The following is a 22,063-nucleotide window of genomic DNA, read 5'->3' on the forward strand; positions in this document are numbered from 1 at the left end:
GCCACCACTAGGGGGAGCTCCCTGTATACAGAGATACATGATAATATACTGTCTGCAGCCACCACTAGGGGGAGCTCCCTGTATACAGAGAAACATGATAAGATCCTGTCTACAGCCACCACTAGGGGGAGCCCCCTGTATACAGAGATACATGATAAGATCCTGTCTGCAGCCACCACTAGGGGGAGCTCCCTGTATACAGAGATACATGATAGGATCCTGTCTGCAGCCACCACTAGGGGGAGCTCCCTGTATACAGAGATACATGATAGGATCCTGTCTGCAGCCACCACTAGGGGGAGCTCCCTGTATACAGAGATACATGATAAGATCCTGTCTGCAGCCACCACTAGGAGGAGCTCCCTGTATACAGAGATACATGATAAGATCCTGTCTGCAGCCACCACTAGGGGGAGCTCCCTGTATACAGAGAAACATAAGATCCTGTCTACAGCCACCACTAGGGGGAGCTCCCTGTATACAGAAATACATGATAAGATCCTGTCTGCAGTCACCACTAGGGGGAGCTCCCTGTATACAGAGATACATGATAGGATCCTGTCTGCAGCCACCACTAGGGGGAGCTCCCTGTATACAGAGATACATGATAAGATCCTGTCTGCAGCCACCACTAGGAGGAGCTCCCTGTATACAGAGATACATGATAAGATCCTGTCTGCAGCCACCACTAGGGGGAGCTCCCTGTATACAGAGATACATGATAAGATCCTGTCTGCAATCACCACTAGGGGGAGCTCCCTGTATACAGAGATGCATGATAAGATCCTGTCTGCAGCCACCACTAGGGGGAGCTCCCTGTATACAGAGATACATGATAAGATCCTGTCTGCAGCCACCACTAGGGGGAGCTTCCTGTATACAGAGAAACATGATAAGATCCTGTCTGCAATCACCACTAGGGGGAGCTCCCTGTATACAGAGATGCATGATAAGATCCTGTCTGCAGCCACCACTAGGAGGAGCTCCCTGTATACAGAGATACATGATAATATATACTGTCTGCAGCCACCACTAGGGGGAGCTCCCTGTATACAGAGATACATGATAAGATCCTGTCTGCAATCACCACTAGGGGGAGCTCCCTGTATACAGAGATGCATGATAAGATCCTGTCTGCAGCCACCACTAGGGGGAGCTCCCTGTATACAGAGATACATGATAAGATCCTGTCTGCAGCCACCACTAGGGGGAGCTTCCTGTATACAGAGAAACATGATAAGATCCTGTCTGCAATCACCACTAGGGGGAGCTCCCTGTATACAGAGATGCATGATAAGATCCTGTCTGCAGCCACCACTAGGAGGAGCTCCCTGTATACAGAGATACATGATAATATATACTGTCTGCAGCCACCACTAGGAGGAGCTCCCTGTATACAGAGATACATGATAATATATACTGTCTGCAGCCACCACTAGAGGGAGCTCCCTGTATACAGAGATACATGATAATATACTGTCTGCAGACACCACTAGGGGGAGCTCTCTGTATACAGAGATACATGATAAGATCCTGTCTGCAGCCACCACTAGGGGAAGCTCCCTGTATACAGAGATACATGATAATATACTGTCTGCAGACACCACTAGGGGGAGCTCTCTGTATACAGAGATACATGATAAGATCCTGTCTGCAGCCACCACTAGGGGAAGCTCCCTGTATACAGAGATACATGATAAGATCTTGTCTGCAGCCACCACTAGGGGGAGCCCCCTGTATAGAGATACATGATAAGATCCTGTCTGCAGCCACCACTAGGGGGAGCTCCCTGTATACAGATACATAAGATCCTGTCTGCAGACACCACTAGGGGGAGCTCCCTGTATACAGATATACATGATAAGATCCTGTCTACAGCCTCCACTAGGGGGAGTTTAAAGAACGTAGTACATGTCAGTATAAAGTGTACAGGCTCCCCCTAGTGGTGGCTGCAGACAGGATCTTATCATGTATCTCTGTATACAGGGAGCTCCCCCTAGTGGTGGCTGCAGACAGGATCTTATGTATCTCTGTATACAGGGAGATCCCCCTAGTGGTGGCTGCAGACAGAACCTTATTATGTATATCTGTATACAGGGAGCTCCCCCTAGTGGTGGCTGCAGACAGAACCTTATGTATCTCTGTCTACAGGGAGCTCCCCCTAGTGGTGGCTGCAGACAGGATCTTATCATGTATCTCTGTATACAGGGAGCTCCCCCTAGTGGTGGCTGCAGACAGGATCTTATGTATCTCTGTATACAGGGAGCTCCCCCTAGTGGTGGCTGCAGACAGAATCTTATCATGTATCTCTGTATACAGGGAGCTCCCCCTAGTGGTGACTGCAGACAGGATCTTATCATGTATCTCTGTATACAGGGAGCTCCCCCTAGTGGTGGTTGGTGACAGGATCTTATCATGTATCTCTGTATACAGGGAGCTCCCCCTAGTGGTGGCTGCAGACAGGATCTTATCATGTATCTCTGTATACAGGGAGCTCCCCCTAGTGGTGGCTGCAGACAGGATCTTATCATGTATCTCTGTATACAGGGAGCTCCCCCTAGTGGTGGCTGCAGACAGGATCTTATCATGTATCGCTGTATACAGGGAGCTCCCCCTAGTGGTGGCTGCAGACAGGATCTTATGTATATCTGTATACAGGGATCTCCCCCTAGTGGTGGCTGCAGACAGGATCTTATCATGTATCTCTGTATACAGGGAGCTCCCCCTAGTGGTGGCTGCAGACAGGATCTTATCATGTATCTCTGTATACAGGGAGCTCCCCCTAGTGGTGGCTGCAGACAGGATCTTATCATGTATCTTTGTATACAGGGAGCTCCCCCTAGTGGTGGCTGCAGGTATACACATATATAAACTTTACTTCTGAGCAGTGTGTTTGCAGCTTTGTTAGAAGAAAATAGAGATCTATTCATAAGACATAATAAATTAGTTGGGGGCATTTATTTGCCAGAAAACCTCTTCTCAGGGTTTAGTTCCGCGGCATCTAAGACTGGGATGTAGCTGAGCTGGTGTTAGACCCGGTTACCTGCACTGTATTACTTCATGTCACATATATTCAGCATTGTGATAATGCAGGGAATTATGTAAACCGTAACAATGGGTAAGCACGAGAGGAGAGCAGAACAAACGAATTTTTTTGCTGTGACCGACACCACCGAGCAACAGACGGATCTACAGCCTTACAGAACAGGAAAACAGCGATGACAAAACATCAAAGACTTACTAAAAAGACAATGGAGAAAATGCAAAAGGTCATCTTTTCTTATTCATTTGGATATATTTATCCTCAGGCGGAAGCATAGGAGCAGTATTATAGTAGTTACCGTATATTCTTCTACATAGGGGCAGTATTATAGTAGTTATATTCTTGTACATAGGGGGCAGTATTATAGTAGTTATATTCTTGTACATAGGGAGTAGTATTATAGTAGTTATATTCTTGTACATAGGGGGTAGTATTATAGTAGTTATATTCTTGTATATAGGAGCAGTATTATAGTAGTTATATTCTTGTACATAGGAGCAGTATTATAGTAGTTATATTCTTGTACATAGGGAGCAGTATTATAGTAGTTATATTCTTGTACATAGGGGCAGTATTATAGTAGTTATAGACTTGTACATAGGGAGCAGTATTATAGTAGTTATATTCTTGTACATAGGGGGTAGTATTATAGTAGTTATATTCTTGTATATAGGAGCAGTATTATAGTAGTTATATTCTTGTACATAGGGGCAGTATTATAGTAGCTATATTCTTGTACATAGGGAGCAGTATTATAGTAGTTATATTCTTGTACATAGGGGCAGTATTACAGTAGTTATATTCTTGTATATAGGAGCAGTATTATAGTAGTTATATTCTTGTATATAGGAGCAGTATTATAGTAGTTATATTCTTGTACATAGGGGCAGTATTATAGTAGTTATATTCTTGTATATAGGAGTAATATTATAGTAGTTATATTCTTGTACATAGGGAGCAGTATTATAGTAGTTATATTCTTGTACATAGGGGCAGTATTACAGTAGTTATATTCTTGTACATAGGGGCAGTATTACAGTAGTTATATTCTTGTACATAGGGGCAGTATTATAGTAGTTATATTCTGGTACATAGGGAGCAGTATTATAGTAGTTATATTCTCGTATATAGGGGCAGTATTATAGTAGTTATATTCTCGTATATAGGGGCAGTATTATAGTAGTTATATTCTTGTACATAGGAGCAGTATTATAGTAGTTATATTCTTGTACATAGGGGCAGTATTATAGTAGTTATAGACTTGTACATAGGGAGCAGTATTATAGTAGTTATATTCTTGTACATAGGGGGCAGTATTATAGTAGTTATATTCTTGTACATAGGGGCAGTATTATAGTAGTTATATTCTTGTACATAGGGGCAGTATTATAGTAGTTATATTCTTGTACATAGGGAGCAGTATTATAGTAGTTATATTCTTGTACATAGGGGCAGTATTACAGTAGTTATATTCTTGTATATAGGAGCAGTATTATAGTAGTTATATTCTTGTATATAGGAGCAGTATTATAGTAGTTATATTCTTGTACATAGGGGCAGTATTATAGTAGTTATATTCTTGTACATAGGGGCAGTATTATAGTAGTTATATTCTTGTACATAGGGAGCAGTATTATAGTAGTTATATTCTTGTACATAGGAGTAGTATTATAGTAGTTATATTCTTGTACATAGGGGCAGTATTATAGTAGTTATATTCTTGTACATAGGGAGCAGTATTATAGTAGTTATATTCTTGTACATAGGGGCAGTATTACAGTAGTTATATTCTTGTATATAGGGGCAGTATTATAGTAGTTATATTCTTGTATATAGGAGTAGTATTATAGTAGTTATATTCTTGTACATAGGGGCAGTATTATAGTAGTTATATTCTTGTATATAGGAGTAGTATTATAGTAGTTATATTCTTGTACATAGGGGGCAGTATTATAGTAGTTATATTCTTGTACATAGGGAGCAGTATTATAGTAGTTATATTCTTGTACATAGGGGCAGTATTACAGTAGTTATATTCTTGTACATAGGGGCAGTATTACAGTAGTTATATTCTTGTACATAGGGGCAGTATTATAGTAGTTATATTCTCGTATATAGGGGCAGTATTATAGTAGTTATATTCTCGTATATAGGGGCAGTATTATAGTAGTTATATTCTTGTATATAGGGGCAGTATTATAGTAGTTATATTCTTGTACATAGGGGCAGTATTATAGTAGTTATATTCTTGTACATAGGGGGTAGTATTATAGTAGTTATATTTTTGTATATAGGGGCAGTATTATAGCAGTTGTATCCTTGTATATATCGGGCAGTATTATAGTAGTTGTATTCTTGTATATATTGGGCAGTATTATTACAGGTAACCAATGCTTCTTCCTCCATATTTTAGTAGTGACAGGTAGTAATTTATAATAATTTAATAGACAGAAAGCTCTTAAAATCGTGCACACAATGAATGGAGCCGATCAAAGTTCACGGAGAACAGAACGGGAGTTTATTTATACTTTGGGTGGGGATTTTCTGATGAACTGTTAAAATGGAAAGGGGGAAGTAGAAGAGATAATTATATACAAGATTTTCTTAAGAAGTGTCTTTCTTTTTCCCTTTTTGTAGCAGCGACACTTTCGGTTTTGGGTTACGACTAGTAATTAGCTGAATGCGGCTAATCTGCAATACCAGGCACAACCTGCAGCAGAGGTGGCGCTGTTTTAAGAAAAATTCACATCCGCATTTGGTGTTTAGGAACCGGAGACCACCTTATGGTAAAGTGCACATATTTGGTCATTTAATTTGCAATTTTTGAAACAAAAAAAGACAAAATAAAGCGTTATCTACAACATACATGATCCATTTTTTTTTTTTTTTTTGGCAGTGCATTTCCTAAAAATGTCGGAGGGGGGGGACCTGCGGTCCGTCAGCGCCCTCCGCGGCGACACTATATACAGTGGTTGGCACATTTAATATTGCACAAAGATTGGAAATGGGGGGGCGTCAGCAAATGGGGGGGCGGGGGGGAGAGACACCCCCCCCAAAAAAAAAAAAAGCAAAACGTAAAAGAAATGGTACAAACTAAGACTAGGTCATAAGTAATGCCCACAGAGCAGAGCGCCACGTCTGCTGCCAATGTCCTGAAAGTGCCACGGGGACGGTGGAGCCCCCTGTCTGCGGTGAGACGCATGTACATTCCATTCACAAAGACCCGCCATTACAGGGTGCGCTTTGTCCTTTTACGAGCTGCGCCCCCTATGCATGGGCAGTGGGATGCGCGGCGGTGTCCAGAGCCAGGTCCTTTTGTCCCATATACACCGCTGTCCGGGTGTCATGTATACACCAGCGTCTGGGTGTCCTGTATACATCACCGTCCGGGCGTCCTGAATACACCGCCATCTGAGTATCCTGTATACACCGCCATCTGAGTATCCTGTATACACCGCCATCTGAGTATCCTGTATACACCGCTATCCCGTGCTGCATACACTGCTGTCCGGCACAGTGTGGACCATGTTCAGCCTTTCACACAAACCCCCCCGAGGATCGACCCGGGGGATTATGTAAAAAAATAAATAAAAATGGGGCAGTGGTCTCCAGCGTCTTGGGTCTTACTGCTGTGAAGATGAAGACGTCGTCGTCTCAGCAGAGCGTGTCTGTATTAAATGACAACTGAGCCTGCGGGAAGAAGAAAAATATATCAACTGCAAATCACACCATCCAGGGATGGATATTCTGCACCACTAGGGGGAGCTCCCTGTATACAGAGATACATGATAAGATCCTGTCTGCAGCCACCACTAGGGGGAGCTCCCTGTATACAGAGATACATGATAAGAGCCTGTCTGCAGCCACCACTAGGGGGTGCTCCCTGTATACAGAGATACATGATAAGATCCTGTCTGCAGCCACCACTAGGGGGAGCTCCCTGTATACAGAGATACATGATAAGACCCTGTCTGCAGCCACCACTAGGGGGAGCTCCCTGTATACAGAGATACATGATAAGATCCTGTCTGCAGCCACCACTAGGGGGAGCTCCCTGTATACAGAGATACATGATAAGACCCTGTCTGCAGCCACCACTAGGGGGAGCTCCCTGTATACAGAGATACATGATAAGATCCTGTCTGCAGCCACCACTAGGGGGAGGTCCCTGTATACAGAGATACATGATAAGATCCTGTCTGCAGCCACCACTAGGGGGAGCTCCCTGTATACAGAGATACATGATAAGATCCTGTCTGCAGCCACCACTAGGGGGAGCTCCCTGTATACAGAGATACATGATAAGACCCTGTCTGCAGCCACCACTAGGGGGAGCTCCCTGTATACAGAGATACATGATAAGATCCTGTCTGCAGCCACCACTAGGGGGATCTCCCTGTATACAGAGATACATGATAAGATCCTGTCTGCAGCCACCACTAGGGGGAGTTCCCTGTATACAGAGATACATGATAAGATCCTGTCTGCAGCCACCACTAGGGGGAGCTCCCTGTATACAGAGATACATGATAAGATCCTGTCTGCAGCCACCACTAGGGGGAGCTCCCTGTATACAGAGATACATAAGATAAGATCCTGTCTGCAGACACCACTAGGGGGAGCTCCCTGTATACAGAGATACATGATAAGATTCTGTCTGCAGCCACCACTAGGGGGAGCTCCCTGTATACAGAGACACATGATAAGATCCTGTCTGCAGCCACCACTAGGGGGAGCTCCCTGTATACAGAGATACAGGATAAGATCCTGTCTGCAGCCACCACTAGGGGGAGCTCCCTGTATACAGAGATACATGATAAGATCCTGTCTGCAGCCACCACTAGGGGGAGCTCCCTGTATACAGAGATACATAAGATAAGATCCTGTCTGCAGACACCACTAGGGGGAGCTCCCTGTATACAGAGATACATGATAAGATTCTGTCTGCAGCCACCACTAGGGGGAGCTCCCTGTATACAGAGACACATGATAAGATCCTGTCTGCAGCCACCACTAGGGGGAGCTCCCTGTATACAGAGATACAGGATAAGATCCTGTCTGCAGCCACCACTAGGGGGAGCTCCCTGTATACAAAGATACATGATAAGATCCTGTCTGCAGCCACCACTAGAGGGAGCTCCCTGTATACAGAGATACAGGATAAGATCCTGTCTGCAGCCACCACTAGAGGGAGCTCCCTGTATACAAAGATACATGATAAGATCCTGTCTGCAGCCACCACTAGGGGGGGCTCCCTGTGTACAGAGATACATGATAAGATCCTGTCTGCAGCCACCACTAGGGGGAGCTCCCTGTATACAGAGATACAGGATAAGATCATGTCTGCAGTCACCACTATCCTATCCAAAGCTCAGACCCCCCAATAAATATCCAATCCCCTTTAATCAATGCTACATTTTTATTCCTCACTCAAATTCAAAATTTGACTATCTGTGATCTGACGTATGAACGTACAGTCAGAGACGTGATGCTGCTTTTTTTGGGTATGTATACAAGGCTCGGGTTCCTCTACTGCTTGATTAAAGGGGTATTCCCACTGAAAAGTTAGAGTCCTTCCTCGGAGGTCCTGACCTAACTCTATAAAGGGGTCTTCTGACCCCAGAGCTGCTGTCCCGAGACAGGGCAAGGGGTCACTGAACCCACATCAGACATTTAATGGCCTATGATGTGGCGATGTCTCCGGTCGGAGTACCCCTTTAATTCAACCTATATAATGTGAAAATACACGGATATATGGACGCCACTCTCACCCTTTCCTCCTCAAAGCTGATCAGGCCTTCGTCATCAGTCTCTAGGTCCTCGGGCTCCTCCACCACGAGGGCCCGCAGTTCGGTGGGGGTGCTCCGGGCTCGCAGGAGGCTCAGCACCCGCTCCATGGGGGATGGGACGACGTTGCTGGGGTTCGCTTCCTGTTGCTCCAAGTTATCGCTCTGTTTCTTTGCAAAGTTGACGAAAACCTGAAAAATTGCCAGTGATCAGAAATGGGGGATCAGGCTGGAGATAAGCAGCGCCTGGCAGCCCCCCATACTAATAAAGGGTAGGATACAAGCGCCTGGCAGCCCCCCATACTAATAAAGGGTAGGATACAAGCGCCTGGCAGCCCCTCATACTAATAAAGGGTAGGAAACCAGCGCCTGGCAGCCCCCCATACTAATAAAGGGTAGGAAACCAGGGCCTGGCAGCCCCCCATACTAATAAAGGGTAGGAAACCAGCGCCTGGCAGCCCCCCATACTAATAAAGGGTAGGAAACCAGCGCCTGGCAGCCCCCCATACTAATAAAAGGTAGGAAACCAGCGCCTGGCAGCCCCCCATACTAATAAAGGGTAGGATACAAGCGCCTGGCAGCCCCCCATACTAATAAAGGGTAGGAAACCAGGGCCTGGCAGCCCCCCATACTAATAAAGGGTAGGAAACCAGCGCCTGGCAGCCCCCCATACTAATAAAAGGTAGGATACAAGCGCCTGGCAGCCCCCCATACTAATAAAGGGTAGGATACAAGCGCCTGGCAGCCCCTCATACTAATAAAGGGTAGGATACAAGCGCCTGGCAGTCCCTCATACTAATACAGGGTAGGAAACAAGCGCCAGGCAGCCCCCCATACTAATAAAGGGTAGGATACAAGCGCCTGGCAGCCCCTCATACTAATAAAGGGTAGGATACAAGCGCCTGGCAGCCCCTCATACTAATAAAGGGTAGGATACAAGCGCCTGGCAGCCCCCCATACTAATAAAGGGTAGGATACAAGCGCCTGGCAGTCCCTCATACTAATAAAGGGTAGGAAACAAGCGCCTGGCAGCCCCCCATACTAATAAAGGGTAGGATACAAGCGCCTGGCAGTCCCTCATACTAATAAAGGGTAGGATACAAGCGCCTGGCAGCCCCCCATACTAATAAAAGGTAGGATACAAGCGCCTGGCAGCCCCCCATACTAATAAAGGGTAGGATACAAGCGCCTGGCAGCCCCTCATACTAATAAAGGGTAGGAAACCAGCGCCTGGCAGCCCCCCATACTAATAAAGGGTAGGAAACCAGCGCCTGGCAGCCCCCCATAGTAATAAAAGGTAGGAAACAAGCACCTGGCAGCTCCCCATACTAATAAAGGGTAGGAAACCAGCGCCTGGCAGCCCCCCATAGTAATAAAAGGTAGGAAACCAGCGCCTGGCAGCCCCCCATAGTAATAAAGGGTAGGAAACCAGCGCCTGGCAGCCCCCCAAACTAATAAAGGGTAGGAAACAAGCGCCTGGCAGCCCCCCATACTAATAAAGGGTAGGAAACAAGCACCTGGCAGCCCCCCATACTAATAAAGGGTAGGAAACAAGCACCTGGCAGCCCCCCATACTAATAAAGGGTAGGAAACCAGTGCCTGGCAGCCCCCCATACTAATAAAGGGTAGGAAACAAGCGCCTGGCAGCTCCCCATACTAATAAAGGGGTAAGAAACTAGCACCTGGCAGCCCCCCATACTAATAAAGGGTAGGAAACAAGCGCCTGGCAGCCCCCCATACTAATAAAGGGTAGGAAACAAGCACCTGGCAGCCCCCCATACTAATAAAGGGTAGGAAACAAGCGCCTGGCAGCCCCCCATACTAATAAAGGGTAGGAAACAAGCGCCAGGCAGCCCCCCATACTAATAAAGTGTAGGAAACAAGCGCCTGGCAGCCCCCATACTAATAAAGGGTAGGAAACCAGTGCCTGGCAGCCCCCCATACTAATAAAGGATAGGAAACAAGCGCCTGGCAGCTCCCCATACTAATAAAGGGTAGGAAACAAGCGCCTGGCAGCCCCCCATACTAATAAAGGGTAGGAAACAAGCGCCTGGCAGCCCCCATACTAATAAAGGGTAGGAAACAAGCGCCTGGCAGCCCCCATACTAATAAAGGATAGGAAACAAGCGCCTGGCAGCCCCCCATACTAATAAAGGGTAGGAAACAAGCGCCAGGCAGCCCCCATACTAATAAAGGATAGGAAACAAGCGCCTGGCAGCTCCCCATACTAATAAAGGGTAGGAAACAAGCGCCTGGCAGCTCCCCATACTAATAAAGGGTAGGAAACAAGCGCCTGGCAGCCCCCCATACTAATAAAGGGTAGGAAACAAGCGCCTGGCAGCCCCCATACTAATAAAGGGTAGGAAACAAGTAGCTAGCAGCCCCCATACTAATAAAGGGTAGGAAACAAGCGCCTGGCAGCCCCCATACTAATAAAGGGTAGGAAACAAGTAGCTAGCAGACCCCCATACTAATAAAGGGGTAGGAAACAAGCTCTTGGGGTCCGTTTATGCTCCTAAAAAAATTACAATGATAGAGTAGTGTGACACGTAGAGGCGGGGGTCTCGCTTACGTTGTCCAGGGTGGTCTGGCTGACGGAGTAATCCTCTATCCCCAGCACGTCCACCACCTGCTCCATCTTACTGAAGACTTGGGCGAGGGAGACCTGCTCGGACTTCAGCTGGTACTGGACCTTGGTGTGGTGCCTTTCCTGGGGGAAACAGAACGACACCATGATGGAAGCAGCCAAACATTCCTGGATTCTCACCGATAAGCGTTGCCCAGTTTGCCTTGTAGCCGCTTATCACCACGTAGTGAGGGCTGTGGCGCGGGGACGGCGATACTCACTTTCAGGATGGCTTCTGGGAAGTTCCTGTTGAAGAACCGGATGACTTCTTTGACATTAATGCTGGATTTCATCCTCACTGTGATCATGTACCCGTCTCCGAATCTGTGCAACACACGACACTTGTTATTGGCGAGGAGCGCACGGACTCTCGGCAAACAGGGCGCCGCCTCCCGGCAGAGAGGGCGCGGGCTCCCGGCAGAGAGGGTGCGGGCTCCCGGCAGAGAGGGCGCCGCCTCCCCGCAGAGAGGGCGCCGCCTCCCCGCAGAGAGGGCGCCGCCTCCCCGCAGAGAGGGCGCCGCCTCCCCGCAGAGAGGGCGCCGCCTCCCCGCAGAGAGGGCACAGCTTGTAAGTGCTGCACTGAACCAGGCCGGATCCACCGTTGCTGCGCTCCTCCCTTGCTGCAGGGGCTGAGCGGTCTCTGCTTCCAGGGCACAGTTCGGGCAAGTAGCTCCACCATGCCACTGGCACGTACTGTCACCCTTCAGCCACGCACAACTCCTCAGCAATCCGAGAGGCAGTAGTGTGGTATATTGCTGGAGATGGGAGCTGAAGACATTCCCTTTAAAGGGAAGGTGTAGTAAAAAAAATAAAAAAAAAAAATAAAAAAAAATTCAATAACTGAAAAAGAGAGAATTTTGTTACTTACCGTAAATTCTTTTTCTTATAGTTCCGACATGGGAGACCCAGACCATGGGTGTATAGCTTCTGCCTCCGGAGGACACACAAAGTACTACACTCAAACGTGTAGCTCCTCCCTCCTAGCATATACACCCCCTGGTAGCCAGTCCTAGCCAGTTTAGTGCAAAAGCTGAAGGAGGACATCCACCCACAAGTAGAGACAGAGCAAAACTCGGAACAACCGGAACCTCTGTCTACAACAACAGCCGGTGATAACACACGGAACAAGAAAACCTGCCAACAGGCAACAGGGAGGGTGCTGGGTCTCCCATGTCGGAACTATAAGAAAAAGAATTTACGGTAAGTAACAAAATTCTCTTTTTCTTCATCGTTCCTTATGGGAGACCCAGACCATGGGACGTTCTAAAGCAGTCCATGGGTGGGAATAAACAGAAAAACTGAGAAGTAGGCGAAACCTAACTTCACAAATGGGCGACAGCCGCCTGAAGGATGCGTCTGCCCAAGCTCGCATCTGCCGAAGCAAGAGCATGCACTTGGTAGTGCTTTGAAAAGGTATGCAGACTGGTCCAAGTGGCAGTCTGACAGACCTGCTGAGCCGTAGCCTGGGCCTGAAAGCCTAAGAGGCACCGACAGCTCTGGTCAAGTGTGCCTTGATCCCCGGCGGGAGAGGCACTTGAGTACACTGGTAGGTATCGGAAATGGCCGACCTAAACCAACGATCCAGGGTCGGCTTAAATGCAGAGAGGCCCTTACGCTGACCAGCGGTCAGCACAAAAGAGAGGTGCACCGCCTAAGAACAGCGGTGTGAGACACATAGATCCGGGGCGCCCGCACCAGATCCAGAGTATGCAACGCCCTTTCAAGCGATGAACAGGAGCCGGACAAAAGGAAGGCAGGGAAAATGCCCCAGTTAAGGTGGAAGCAGCAACCACCTTAGGGAGAAAATCCGGAGTCGGACGGAGAACCACCTTGTCTTGATGAAGGGAGGACTCCGAAGAGAGTGCAGCCAAAACAGAGACTCTCTTGAGGAAAGTTATGGCCACTAGGAAGACCACTTTCTGTGAAGACTAAACAGAGAAAACCTCCCTAAGAGGCTCAAAGGGGGGTTTCCGAAAGCCGTGAGGACCGAATTAAGGTCCCAGGGCTCCAAGGGCCGCCGGTAAGGCGGAATGATGTGAGATGCGCCCTGCATGAAGGAGCGCACCTGGGCCAGCCGGGCGATACGCCGCTGGCACAACACTGACAGAGCCGAGACCTGTCCCTTAAGGGAATTGAGGGATAGTCCTAGCTGCAGACCGGACTGTAGAAGGGACAGGAGGGTCGGCAAGGCCAAAAGGCCAAAGGATACTTCTGAGCTCGAGTCATAGTGGAGATGACTTCAGGAGGGATACCAGAAGTCGTCAAGATCCATGACTCAAACGCCACGCCGTCAATCTGAGAGCCGCAGGTTCTGGCGGAAAGACGGACCTCGTGAGAGAAGGTCTGGACAGTCCGGGAGATGCCATGGCACCTCTACGGACAGACGGAGCAGGTCAGGGTACCAAGCTTGCCTGGGTCAGTCTGGAGTAATGAGAATGACCCGACGGCCCTCCTTTCTGATCTTGCGCAGGACTCTGGGCAAGAACTAGAGGGTGAAACACGTAAGACAGACGAAGCTGGGACCAAACTTGAACCAGTGCGTCTGCCGCAAAAACCTGAGGATCGTGGAGCCACGGTTTGACGGCTGAGACAATCTGCCTCCCAGTTTTCCACGTCTGGGATGTGGGCTGCGGATATGGTGGACTAGGAGTCCTCCGTCCACTGAAGAATGCGATGAACCTCCAACATTGCCAGGCGGCTGAGTGTCCCGCCCTGGAGGTTGATGTAGGCAAACGGTGTAGCGTTGTCTGACTGGACTCGAATGTGCCTGGCCGCCAACAGATGGTGAAAGGCTTAGAGAGCTAGAAACACAGCTCTGATTTCCAGCACATTGATCCAGAGGGCTGATTCGGACAGAGTCCAAGTGCCCTGCGCTCCATAGTGGAGATATACTGCTCCCCAGCCGGATAGACTAGCATCTTGGGGAGGATCACCCGGAACGGAGCCAGGAAGGAGAGTCCCTGAGACAGAGGGGCCGAAGCCACCACTGAAACGAGCCCCTGGTCTGTGGCGAAGCCACCACCCCGTGGAAGGAGGAAGTCCGCTTGTTCCAACAGCGGAAAATATCCAGCCGCAGAGGACGCAGATGGAACTGGGCAAGGGAATCGCTTCCATTGACACCACCATCTGATCCAGCACCTGTATTAGGTGCCTGATGGAACGACGTCGACCACCAGCGGAGGGACTGCTGTTTGACTAAGGGCAGCTTCACAAGTGCCGACAGAGTCTCGAATTGCGACCCTGGGAATATGAACTTCTGGGTCGAAGCCAGAGTGGGCTTGGACAGAATGACAAACCACCCGAATTGGTTAGAGTGGCGAGAGTGAGCGAGGCACTCCGCTAACAGTTTGCACTGGATGAAGCCCAGACTAGAAGGCTGTCCAGGACAAAAGGATCACTGCCAACCCCTAGAGGTGCAGGACCGCAATCACAGCTGCCCCGACCTTGAGAATACTCGAGGGGGCGTGGCTAACCCCAAGGGAAGAGCCACGAATTGGACCATTCTGATTGCAAACCGTAGCCAACGCTGGTGTGAAACTGCGATTGGCACATGCAGATAGGCATCTCTGATGTCGATGGATGCTAGGGAATCTCCTTGGGTCATTGATTGATCGCAGAGACTCCATGCGAAAATGCCGCACCTGAACATGCTTGAGAAGCTTGAGATCCAGGTCGGAAGGCATCGCCCTCTTCGGGTACTAGGAATAGATTTAAGCAGAAATCTCAGAACCGTTCCCAGTCGGGAACCGGTACAATTACTCCAGTGGCCTGCAAGAATGCCACAGCCTGTGAGAAGGCGGCGGCCTTGGAGCAGGGGGGAGTTGCAGAAAAAATCTGTTTGGCGGGCTGGATAGAATTCTATCCTGTAGCCGTGGGAGATGGTATCTCGCACCCACTGATCGGAGACGTGTTAAAAGCATACGTCGCTAAAGTGGGAGAGCCTGCCACCGACCAAGGACGTTGCTGGCGTGGCCAGAAAACCAGGAGGAGGCTGACTTAGTGGCAGCATCTCCTGCGGTCTTCTCGTGCGCCATTTGGGTTTACGATCCTTGGCTGAGCCAGTGGACGAGGCCGAGGGCTTAGAGAACGATCAGATGGAGGAACTAAAAGAACGAAACCTCGACTGATTCCTGCCCTGGACAGGTTTCCTGGTTTAGGTTTGTTGCATGGAAGAACTCTTCCCGCCAAGAGCTTCCTTAATAATTTCATCCAGTTGTTCCCGAATAGTCTGGTCCCAGCAAAAGGGAGCCCAGCAAGGAACTTCTTTAGAAGCATCCGCCCTCCACTTCCGAAGCCACAGGAGCTTGCGGATAGCGAGGAAATTAGCCGAGGCCACCGCAGTGCGGTGAGAGTCTCCAGCATGGCAGACATGGCATAGGATGAAAAGACTGAAGTCTGGAAGTTAAGGCAACCATTTCGGGCAAAGAGTCCCTGTGAGGGAATGCATCTCCTCTACAGAAGCAGAGATGGCTTTGAAAGCCGCACTGCTGCAAAAGCTGGGGAGAACGAGGCCCCTGCCGCCTCCATACAGATTTGGCCAGAAGGACAACCTGTCGGACAGCAAAGCCGGAAGTGAGGAGCCATCTGCCACTGATACAACGGTCCGGGCTGGACCACCTTTGGTGAATGAGCCCACTCCTTGACCACCTCTGGTGGAAAGGGAAAACTGCCATCAGAACCACGCTTGGGAAGCGTTTGCCAGAGCAGACCCTGGGCTTGGTCACAGTGGCCTGAAAGCTGGAGTGGTTAAGGAACACACTCCTTGTTCTCTTAGGCAAGGTAAACTGGTGCCTTTTTGCCAGAGAGGGTTGCTCCTCTGATACTGGCGGATTGAGGTCCAGTACAGAATTAATGTACAGTGGGATCCTTAGAGAGGTGCCGTCAGCCACTGATACAACTATCCGGGCTGAAATACTAGACACCGGAGGGACCACCCTTGGTGAATGAGCCCACTCCTTGACCACCTGTGGTGGAAGGGGGAAACAGTCAGCAGAACCACGCTTTGGGAGCGTCTGTCAGGACAGGCTCTGGGCTTGGTCCAGTGGGCTGAAAACTGGAGTGGTTAAGGAACACACTCCTTGTTCTCTTTAAGGTATACTGATGCCTTTCTGCCAGAGGGGGATACTCCCCTGATACAGGCGGATTGAGGTCCAGTACAAATATAATAGACGCAATCAAATCATTAGCATCTGCATCACCTTCGGACAGATCAATGGTACATTAAGTAGCGTCCGAGCCCCCAGTAAAGACATCCTCCTCGTCCAGCGAGTCAGCTCGTGAATCAGAGCTGCGGGACGGGGAAGGACAGGGGACCCTGCGTCTCTATTTTAGGAGGACGGGGTCTGAGACCAGATGAAGAGTCCTCTGAGAGCTTTGCTGAGCGAGCCGAAGCAGCAGAAGCGCCCTGAGAAGGGGGCTAATGCATGCTCAGCACCACCGGAGCAGCTGGAGGGACCACTGATGAGCCTCGAGGCTGAGGGACCACTGTGTTTATGTGCTCAGTACAGGCAGTACGAGTCTACATGCAGTGCATATGAAGAACAGCCTTGCAGCCTTGCTCTAATGTGAGACATGCTGCAGAAGTGGGGGCTCTGTGAGGGAATGCATCTCCAGAATGACCCCCAGCAGAGTATATAAACAGAGAATATAAGCAGCTGCACAACTGGAGGTTGTGGCTTGCCAGACCGTTTAACATACATTTCTGTGCCCTCCAGTCCCCCAGTCCAGGCCCCCATTTGTCACAATGTGGTATCTCTGTGCCTATGCAGACATTGAGAACGCTGAGAAAATGGCGACCGGAGCGAGGAGAGGGGGCGGGGCCTACTCTGAGAGCGGGCAAATGAGGCATACAGGGGAGGGAATCTTTCCTCAGTGAGGAGTGTCCGTTCCCTGTGCTGCACAGCCGCTGGGCGGAGCCACACTGTCCCTCTGCATAACTAATATGCAGGGGCAGTGAAACCGAAACTAGGCCTCAGGCGAAGCCGGGGCCTAGATTTAAACATGCGGCCAGCGTGCAGGCACCATCGGCGCGGTTCTCCAGTGAAAACTGGAGAACCGGCCGGAAATGTTACCACAATCATATAACACACTCCCCCCAATAAATAAAGTACAAGGGACCCCTGGAAAGACCACTTTCTGTGGTAAAAACGTCTCAATACTTAGCTTTTGAGACGCAGGGCCATGTCCCTGGGGAGGGTTAAACGCTCCGTCCGGCAGAATCCTGAACAGGGCTGCGGATGGAGACCGGTTGTTACGGGGGCTGTCTGATAATAACCGAAAGGAGTATCAGACAGTCAGGGTCCACCGTGCAAAGACTTTGCTGCCGACTATGGCAGAGTGCAATACCTCTGTTAACTCACAGAAGGATATAATAAGTAAGTAAAGCAATTCCTCCCTTACTTGGAGGGTGTGTGGAATGATCTCTGTTAATAATCACAGAGACAAAGGCAATGTGTGCGAAATGGCACCTACCTAGGTCCGCTCTTCTAGTGGTGCAAAAGAGACGAACAGCAGCGTAAGCCGCACAAAGCTCCTACCTGCGTTCGCTCCACTAGTGTGCGAGGACAAGAACCACTAGATATGGCACCTGCCTAGGTCCGCTCTTCTAGTGGTGCAAAAGAGACGAACAGCAGCGTAAGCCGCACAAAGCTCCTACCTGCGTTCGCTCCACTAGTGTGCGAGGACACGAACCACTAGATATGGCACCTGCCTAGGTCCGCTCTTCTAGTGGTGCAAAAGAGACGAACAGCAGCGTAAGCCGCACAAAGCTCCTACCTCTGTTCGCTCCCCTAGTGTGCGAGGATACGAACAACTGCCAGACGCAGTATAAGGAACGTTACCCTAGCGGCAACGTCCACCTACGAGTAGAATCACAAGGCCCAGCCAGACCATGTGCCTCAGGCACCTGCCTATGTCCGCTCCCCTAAGAGGTAAGGATACGGACAGCAGCCGAAGCTGTAAGGTATAAGAACGCTACCCTGCCGGTAGCGCTCACCTAGCATAGACAGAGGAATGCCTAGAGGAACGCGCACAGAGCGTCTACTCATATGCATGAACCAAGAGGACTGAGCACCATGCGGCATGTGTCAGGGTCTTATATAGACTCTGTGCCTCATCCAAGATGGAGGACACCAGAGCCAATCCGCTGCCAGAACGACAGGAGTGACGTCATGCTGGCCTATCACCGAGCAAGACGTCACAAGCACATGACCAGCGACCAATCGGCATAGAAGGTGTCAGAGACATGTGACCTCGTGTCAGCGATGATGTCACCCGCACATGTGCAATGGCTCCAAGATTGGACTTAGTCTCCGGCGCTCGCACATGTGCAGTAGCAAGAAATCTGGACTTAGTCTCCAGCGCTCGCACATGTGCAGTAGCAAGAAATCTGGACATAGTCTCCAGTGCTCGCAGCAACCGTAACACCGGTCTCCTGCAAAGCAGTGAGAACCGAGATGGCTCCCACTTCAAGCCAGAGCCCCAGGGGATGGTGAAGGAGCGCGGCATGTGAAGGCTCCAGCCTTGTAAAATCAACCTTAACAGCACCGCCGACACAGTGGGGTGAGAAGGGACATGCCGGGAGTCCAGATTGGACCCGCTTTTCTTCCAAATCTTTGAATCCAAAAAAATCAAAAATCAAAAATCAGAGAATGCATGTGTGTGTGACCTCCTGAACACAAAGCATTGAAACTGGCTAGGACTGGCTACCAGGGGGTGTATATGCTAGGAGGGAGGAGCTACACGTTTGAGTGTAGTACTTTGTGTGTCCTCCGGAGGCAGAAGCTATACACCCATGGTCTGGGTCTCCCATAAGGAACGATGAAGAAATGTAAAGTATTAATGTTTTGTTTAAATATTATTTGTTTTTAACTGAGCAAAATATAAAAAAATAATTTAAAAAAAGTTTGATATTTTCCACTCTTAAACACTAGGGGGAGCAGCTGCTATTCAGCTGGCTCACATCTGCTCTCCGGTGTGCGAGGTCACCTCCCCCTCCTGTTCTGGGGGTTCCCAAAAGGATAAGAGAGGATGAAGTTTAGAGACACAGTGCGGAGCCATTTTGTTGGTGACCACAAAGTGATCCTAATGTCTAAAGTGTCACCAAGGACAGCTGTCATAGTGCCCCACTGTATACTGTGCCCGTCTGTATACTATACCCCATATACTGTACCCCCATATACTGTGCCCCCATATACTGTGCTCTTAGCGCTGAGAGGAGGAACTGCTGAGACACCAGGCTGACACGAGAAGCTGCCGGCCAGGATCGGAGGTCCGAGGTGACATACGGCGAGGAGTGGTGATCTGCAGCCCGAGTCCGACTGGCACTCCACTACAGATGTCATGCCGCGATCACCGCTCCCAGCCGCATGCACTCACCTCAGACCTTCGACCCCGGCAGCCTCGTGTCTCGGCTGTTCCTCCTGTCAGCGATCAGAGCAAAGAGCAGTGAGGGGGCACATAAAAGAGCGGATCTTGGAGGGGAGTACATGCTGCGGCAAGCGGTGATCACAGCCTGCCAACTATAATACAATATCAGGCTCACGCTGCAGATCGCCACTCACAGGGAAAGTGGAATGTACAGTTTATACACTATGGGCTCCACAAAGATGGCGGCGGTCTCCTCCCCAAGTTGTGATCTGGACACCACAGGGAGCATGCTCAGATCCCAGCAGGGAGCAGCCACAGTGCAGGAGAAAGTCACGCTCCAACCCTACCAGACCCAATCCACAGGGGGCTGCCATACTTGAGGTGAGTAACTGCCGTTACACACAGCAAATCCAAGATGGCCGCCCCCAGTGTTTCAGTAAAAATAAAATAAAATAAAAACTAAATAAACAGTGAATTTAATTTTATATTAAAAATACTTGATTCCCCAATCCCGATTGTTAATACAAAAATAAAAAAAAGTGACACCTTCCCTCTAAGCAGGTAATTTGGCTATGATGGCTAATTGGATTCACGCTGCCCAGTCCCATCCTTCGTTGCAGCCGGTCCTCATTTTTGTACCTGGTATCCCGGGCGTCATTGGCGCTTAATAAACCGCACGATATATCATGGTGACCGCTGGCTGCAACGTCGCGTGGTCCAGTAAGCGCAAGAGGCACCGGAACGTCGATCCACGGAGCCACGGAGGACAGGACAGATCAAACTGCTCCCCTTTCATTACACCCAATATTAGAGTCTGGGAAATGTTTTCTTACCGGTTTTTCAGATGCTGGATGCTCCCGAGACATTTCAGACGCCCGTTGACCATAATCGCCAGTCGGGTGCAGAGAGCTTCACATTCTTCCATGCTGGAAAGTGAAACATCATGGGTTAATGTCTAATATGTGACTCTGGTAAAACTACAACTCCCAGCATGCCCGGAGTGGCGCAAAATGGCACGGCATACCGGGAGTTGTGGCTTCACAACAGTCATTGCTGCCCATGACTAGATGGCCGCCATGACTTGGTGAGGAGCCTTCCGATCGTACGGGATCAGAAGGATCCGATCTGTACCTGTGTGACGTCAGGACCAGGGAGCGGCCCGTCTTTATAATGTCCAGGATCAGGTTCCACAGAAAGCGCCGGGCTTTGGGGTCCATCCCTGTGGTGGGCTCATCCTGTAAATCACATGTAGAAATACGGATTTACGGCTCAGGAAGGTCCATGCGACGGTCGGCCATGTTTCATCATCATCCATGTCTCACCAGGAAGATGAAGGAGGGGTATCCGATGAGAGCAATGGCCGTGGAGAGCTTCCTCTTGTTGCCGCCGCTGTACGTTCCGGCCGGTTTGTCCGCGTAGGGCGTCAGCTCCAGTTTCTCCAACGCCCATTTTACCACCTGGCGAGGAAGAAAAATCAATTTTTTTAAGGCGAGGTCAAACATTTGACCTGACCAAGACCGGACTCTCCATACTCACCCTCTCCTCATCCTTCCACGGGATCCCTCTAAGACGGGTGTAAAGCTCCAGATGCTCCTGTGCCGTCAGCTCATCAAACAGGGCATCAAACTGCGGGCAGTACCCAATGCTCTGCTGCACCTGGAGAAGCTCCTTCAGGACGCTGCCGGACAAGGAGACGCTGCGGGTCATCGGGGATCAATCTCATGGTGATTGCACAGATCTACATCCAATATGGTGGGTACCTGTGACCATTGATGAAGGCCTCTCCGCCAGTCGTGCTCTCATCTCCAGTCAGCATCTTAAAGGTGGTGGTCTTCCCAGCTCCGTTTACTCCAAGAAGTCCAAAGCATTCACCCGGCTGGACCCCGACGCAGAGACGATCAACTGCTAAGATGCGGCCCATCTTACGGGATTTATACACCTGGAGGAGACAGGTTTGAACATTTGCATGTTTGGGTGAATGAAGATTGGTGGGGGGGTCCGGATCTTGAGGAGTCTAGGTTCACCGATCATTCATAAAATCACTGAACAAGACCTGGTGTACCCAGAGAAACCCCCACAAGACCCTCCGTATACAGGGAACACCCCGCAAGATCCGCCGTATACAGGGAACATCCCGCAAGACCCTCCGTATACTTGCAGACCCCCACAAGACCCTCCGTATACCGGGAATACACCACAAGACCCTCCGTATACAGGGAACATCCCACAAGAGCCTCCGTA

At 49.5% G+C, this 22,063-nt stretch overlaps 1 protein-coding gene across 3 annotated transcripts in view; it reads right to left on the reverse strand.

Moving 5' to 3' along the window:
* Nucleotides 1-5,830: 5,830 nt before the first annotated feature.
* The window catches only part of ABCA2 (ATP binding cassette subfamily A member 2), an 87,378-nt gene continuing 71,145 nt past the window's right edge, over nt 5,831-22,063 (reverse strand). For all 3 annotated transcript variants that reach the window (XM_075324425.1, XM_075324424.1, XM_075324423.1), the window contains 9 exons: nt 21,583-21,761; nt 21,359-21,500; nt 21,145-21,279; nt 20,954-21,057; nt 20,656-20,748; nt 11,677-11,779; nt 11,402-11,539; nt 8,815-9,021; nt 5,831-6,733 (listed from right to left, as the gene is read on the reverse strand). In XM_075324425.1, coding sequence (XP_075180540.1) covers nt 6,698-6,733; nt 8,815-9,021; nt 11,402-11,539; nt 11,677-11,779; nt 20,656-20,748; nt 20,954-21,057; nt 21,145-21,279; nt 21,359-21,500; nt 21,583-21,761 — 1,137 coding nt within the window. In that variant the 3' untranslated portion in view covers nt 5,831-6,697. The remainder of the gene's footprint in view (nt 6,734-8,814; nt 9,022-11,401; nt 11,540-11,676; nt 11,780-20,655; nt 20,749-20,953; nt 21,058-21,144; nt 21,280-21,358; nt 21,501-21,582; nt 21,762-22,063) is intronic.

This window comes from Anomaloglossus baeobatrachus, chromosome 9 (genome assembly GCF_048569485.1).
Source record: "Anomaloglossus baeobatrachus isolate aAnoBae1 chromosome 9, aAnoBae1.hap1, whole genome shotgun sequence".
Classification (NCBI taxonomy): Eukaryota; Metazoa; Chordata; class Amphibia; order Anura; family Aromobatidae; genus Anomaloglossus; species Anomaloglossus baeobatrachus.